The sequence below is a fragment of the Topomyia yanbarensis genome, chromosome 3, assembly GCF_030247195.1.
Source record: "Topomyia yanbarensis strain Yona2022 chromosome 3, ASM3024719v1, whole genome shotgun sequence".
NCBI lineage: Eukaryota > Metazoa > Arthropoda > Insecta > Diptera > Culicidae > Topomyia > Topomyia yanbarensis.
Window position 1 is genome coordinate 288,830,556 of NC_080672.1, and position 5,590 is coordinate 288,836,145.

A 5,590-nucleotide genomic window follows, 5' to 3' on the forward strand; every position below is an offset into this window, starting at 1 on the left:
CAGGTTTATCAATTGAACCCTTAGTAGTATGCGTAGAAAAAGTATTGTGTTCAGTTTTGCCACCGATTTATCCATATAAAACCTTTTCAAAACTCTAAAAGAAGAATATCAGCCGATTTATTAGATCATCACGATTAGAGTTATGCCAAACAGTTGGTGGAAAAACAATTGACCGATCGGAATGGTGTTTTTGAAAAAGTGGTTGTTATTTTTGTCACACTACCACACTGTGCTGGGCACGCCACACAACTGCGCAATGGAAAAAATCACAAGCTTTTTCAAAAGCACCATTCCGATAAGTCAACTGTTTTTTCACCCACTATTTGACATAATTTGAATCGAAATTATTTCATAAGTCGACTGATATTACTCTTTTAGAGTTTTGAAAAGGTTTTATATGGATAAACCGGTGGCAAAGCTGAACATAGATTTTGCTACGCATACTACTAAGCGTTTAATTCTTAGACATGCTCAAAAATGGTTTCTTGAGCCATAAGGACAGTAATTGTTTTTTTTTGCATACACATTCGCCGTGTAAACGAAAATTTCTAATTCAAACTTCAAAACGTCTGAATACAAAAGCAGCTGATAAGTCTTTAGAAGTATACAGAATTGGAATGGAAAAAGTATAATATAATATTATAGCACAGATTTTTGCCGAGCTAAAGTTGTAAAACGGAATTTCTCTAGCCTTTGTAGTAGTATGGATAAATTGGGATAGTGTTTTCAAAATATAAAAATGAACAGAAATAAAGTTTCTAGACATTTTCGAGTCTCAATGATACGAACAAATGACTTTTAATCAAATCGCGCTATTTTTCCAAAACAAATATCACGGGTGTTTCACGTTTTAAGGTGAAGCATTAATTATGGCAACGCTGGCATAAACCCTCCCGTTTCCCAAGTTGAATCGGTTCAACGCATCGTTTTTTCTGGCACAGTCTCGAACATTCTAGAAACTTCACGAATGTTCCTCTGGTTCATTTCCGTTTTTCATCTTTTGCACTCACACAGCACACAGCGATGCTAACGAAGCAGAGAGAGACAGCACATACACATTTCATTCAGAGCCGGCGCGGCTTTCGAAGAACTTTCTAGTATTTTGCCTGTGTTTTGATAAAAACGAGGCGGCATCAGTTCGGCAAACATCAGTCGTACAAAGACAACCAGTGTGTGCACAAGTTCTGCGAAGTGAATCTTTTCTAACGAAGCCTTTTGACTAGAAAGCGTTTTTCTTCATTGTGAAGTGTGAAAACGAATCGAAGTGGAAAAAGTTATTTTATTGGGCAAAATTCTTTGTTAAAAAGTGATATTTATTCGTCTTGGTAGAAAGCTAAAAAGAATTCATCAAGGTAAGTAGTTTTGGCTGATTTTTATGAACAAACATGCTGATCCTATGAAATATGGGTCATACATTTTAATGTTTCTAGAATGTTCAATTTTCTGTTGAATCATTTTTTTTGGTTTGCTTAGATCTGAATAAAACTTGATTCTGGTTTATTACGCGTGATTGATTTTAAAATATGAAAACTTCTAATAAGTTGAATAAAAAAATCCACGCTATCATTAATTTTTTTTTTTAAAGAAAGCGAAAAGTGGCAAGAATCTTGTAAAGTCGTACAAAGTGAATAAATCAAAGAAAACGTGCAGATTGCTGGTAGCTTTTTCATCGAGTCTTATAGGCAAACTAATTTTGAAATTTTTCTTGTGATATTTTTTAAGCAAAATGTTTCAATTTTAATTTACATGTGAACCACAATAATTTATCGTACTCATTTTTGGCAAAAGGCATGTCCATAATTGCGTTTTGACCCATTTTCTATGGGATTTCTTATGGGAATGACGCGATTATAGGCAGTATAGGATACGTACAGACCGCATAATCCTTTGAAATAGTAATTAATATGCTCATTATGAACTATTAACTACATTAAATGCCATCTTATGCCAAGTCGAGAAAAAGTATGTAACTTCTAATAACCCCACTTCCTCTTTCTATTTTTTACAGATGCCAGAAGCCGCCGGTGAGGTCGAAACCTTTGCGTTTCAGGCTGAGATCGCTCAGCTGATGTCGCTGATCATCAACACGTTCTACTCGAATAAGGAAATCTTCCTCCGTGAGCTGATCTCAAACTCTTCTGATGCTCTGGACAAGATCCGCTATGAGTCGCTGACGGATCCCTCAAAATTGGACAGCGGCAAGGAATTGTACATCAAGATCATTCCGAACAAGGAGGCCGGCACGCTGACCATCATTGATACCGGTATCGGTATGACGAAAACCGATTTGGTTAATAATCTGGGAACGATCGCCAAGTCTGGAACAAAGGCATTCATGGAAGCGTTGCAGGCCGGAGCCGACATCAGCATGATTGGTCAGTTTGGCGTTGGTTTCTACTCGGCTTACTTAATTGCTGATCGCGTTGTTGTGACTTCCAAGAGTAACGATGACGAGCAGCACGTGTGGGAATCTTCAGCTGGTGGTTCCTTCACCATTCGGCCCGATAACGGAGAACCATTGGGACGTGGTACCAAGATTGTGCTGCACATCAAGGAAGATCAGCTGGAATATCTGGAGGAAAGTAAGATCAAGTCCATCGTGAACAAGCATTCTCAATTCATTGGTTACCCGATTAAGCTGCTTGTTGAGAAGGAACGCGAAAAGGAAGTCAGCGATGATGAAGCCGAAGAAGAAAAAGAGGATAAGAAGGATGAAGATAAAAAAGATGACGAGCCAAAGATTGAGGATGTTGAAGAAGAAGAAGACAAAAAGGACAAGAAGAAGAAGACCGTCAAGGTTAAGTATACAGAGGACGAAGAACTTAACAAAACTAAACCGATCTGGACTCGTAACGCTGACGATATCTCCCAGGAAGAATACGGAGAGTTCTACAAATCGCTTACCAACGATTGGGAGGACCATCTAGCTGTGAAACATTTCTGCGTTGAAGGTCAGCTAGACTTCCGCGCTCTTTTGTTCGTTCCTCGCCGAATGCCATTCGACTTATTCGAGAACAAGAAAAAGAAGAACAACATCAAACTGTACGTGCGACGTGTCTTCATCATGGACAACTGCGAAGAGCTGATTCCAGACTACCTTAACTTCATCAAGGGTGTAGTCGATTCGGAAGATCTCCCACTGAACATTTCCCGTGAAATGTTGCAGCAGAATAAGATCCTTAAGGTTATTCGTAAGAATCTGGTCAAGAAATGTATGGAACTATTTGAGGAACTTTCCGAGGATAAAGAATCTTACAAAAAATTCTACGATCAGTTCAGCAAAAATTTGAAGCTGGGAGTCCATGAGGACAGTCAGAATCGGCAAAAGTTGGCGGATCTGTTGCGTTTCAATACATCTGCTTCGGGTGACGAATATTGCTCACTGGCTGAATATGTTGGTCGCATGAAGGAGAATCAGAAGCACATTTACTTTATTACCGGTGAAAGTATCGAACAGGTGAAAAACTCCGCATTCGTTGAACGCGTCAAGAAGCGTGGATTTGAAGTAATCTACATGACAGAAGCCATCGATGAGTACGTCATTCAGCAGCTGAAGGAATACCAGGGCAAGCAGCTAGTTTGCGTTACCAAGGAAGGTCTGGAGCTACCGGAAGACGAAGAAGAGAAAAAGAAACGCGAAGAAGATAAGGCCAAGTTTGAGAACCTTTGCAAAGTTATGAAGTCGGTCTTGGATAACAAAGTCGAAAAGGTCGTCGTCTCAAATCGTCTCGTCGATTCACCGTGTTGTATCGTCACCTCTCAATACGGTTGGTCAGCAAATATGGAGCGTATCATGAAAGCTCAAGCCCTTCGTGATTCGTCAGCCATGGGTTACATGGCCGGTAAGAAGCATTTGGAAATAAACCCAGATCATTCGATCGTGGAAACTCTGCGGCAACGAGCGGATGCCGACAAGAACGATAAAGCCGTCAAGGATTTGGTCATCCTGCTCTTCGAGACTGCTTTGCTCTCTTCTGGATTCTCGCTGGACGAACCCGGAGTACACGCTTCTCGCATTTATCGTATGATAAAGCTGGGTCTCGGTATCGATGAGGACGAAACGATGAGCACCGAGGAAGCGGCTGCTCCAGCTGCGGGTGGTGATGCTCCTCCACTAGTTGACGACTCAGAGGATGCCTCGCACATGGAAGAGGTGGACTAGACTAATCTGATCTCCGTAGCTATCCTGTAACACAAAAATCTGAGGAAGTTTTTGGTTGTACTGTTTTCCATTCAGTTTTGAGGTAGATGCGATCGATTAATTTTACGTTTAGGCATTGCAAGGTTGCACCTCGTGCTAAGGTTTTATTAAGTTTGTTCCGCGTTGTAGCGGCTGCAAAGATGTACATTCTTGTCATATACTTTTACTAGTAGTAATTAATAAGCTAGAGATTGCAATCTGCTGATAGCTTTTTGGACGAACTGATTACATTTAAAATAAATATGTCATGTTCTGGTAAATGAAAAAAATCTCATATTTCTTAATTGCAAGAAAGCAAGCTGAGAATATCCCTTTTCCGCATTCTACGTCCTTGACATTTCTGCATAATGCAATTTCATCAGTTTTGGTCAATCTTCTGCTTGGCGGCAATTTTTTCAAGTTATTCAAGCCTTATTCTGCATTACCAAAGGCGTTAGTTCTCTATAAACTGTGTGCATTGTGGTGGATTGAGTTTTCGAACGATTGTGGTTCCATCGAATCGGACTCCCGTTTGATTGGCTTTTTGCCTTTCTCGTATAAAGAAAGGCTATGCAATCACTGTAAAAATTGACTTTTTAACCGAGGCTCGGAGGGCCGAGTGTCATACACCATTCGATTCAGTTCGTCGAGATCGGCAAATGTCTGTGTGTGTGTATGTATGTGTGTGTGTATGTGTGTGTGTCATTTAAACTCACACAATTTTCTCAGAGATGGCTGAACCGATTTTCGCAAACATAGTTTCATCTGAAAGGTATAACGCTCCCATAAGCTGCTATTGAATTTTTAGTTGATCCGACTTCCGGTTCCGGAGTTACGGGTTGAAGAGTGCGGTCACACAGCAAATTCCCATATAAACTGGTACCACCATGATGTTCAAATGATGAAAAACATATTAAAATTGATGTAACATTACTCTAGTTTGCGGGTCTGGATCACTAATGGTCAATCAAAGCAGCTTTGACCACATTGGTCACCTATGACGGTTCATGACGCCCCCGGGGAACCCACCAAGTTCCTAAGCTAATATCACACCCATTCCACAACGAATTCTCTACCGATTTTTACAAACTTGATTTCAAATGAAAGATACAGTAATGCCATTGACTGCTGCTGAATTTCATTCGGTTCTGACTCTTACTTCCGGAGTTACAGGGGTGTTAGTAAGGATACACTGGTATTTCCCATATAAATCGGTACAATCGTAATACCTCAGAGGCTAAAAACTATTGAAATGGTCACCAAATTACTTCTTATCGCAGATCTAGATCACTGATTTGCAATCAAACATTCTTTGAATATATTGTCCACTATCGACGATTCCGGAAGTCCGGAATTCCGGGCATATTCCACAATTAAAGTCACATCGGTTTATCGGTGATAACACAACCG

General features: G+C 40.2%; 1 protein-coding gene across 1 annotated transcript; it reads left to right on the top strand.

Annotated features, from left to right (window-relative positions):
* Nucleotides 1–1,132: 1,132 nt before the first annotated feature.
* LOC131688722 (heat shock protein 83) lies at nt 1,133–4,470 on the top strand. Its single transcript, XM_058973194.1, has 2 exons — nt 1,133–1,352; nt 2,009–4,470. Exon 2 carries the CDS (start codon nt 2,009–2,011, stop codon nt 4,160–4,162), a length of 2,154 nt encoding a protein of 717 aa, XP_058829177.1. The 5' UTR covers nt 1,133–1,352; the 3' UTR covers nt 4,163–4,470.
* Nucleotides 4,471–5,590: the final 1,120 nt, after the last annotated feature.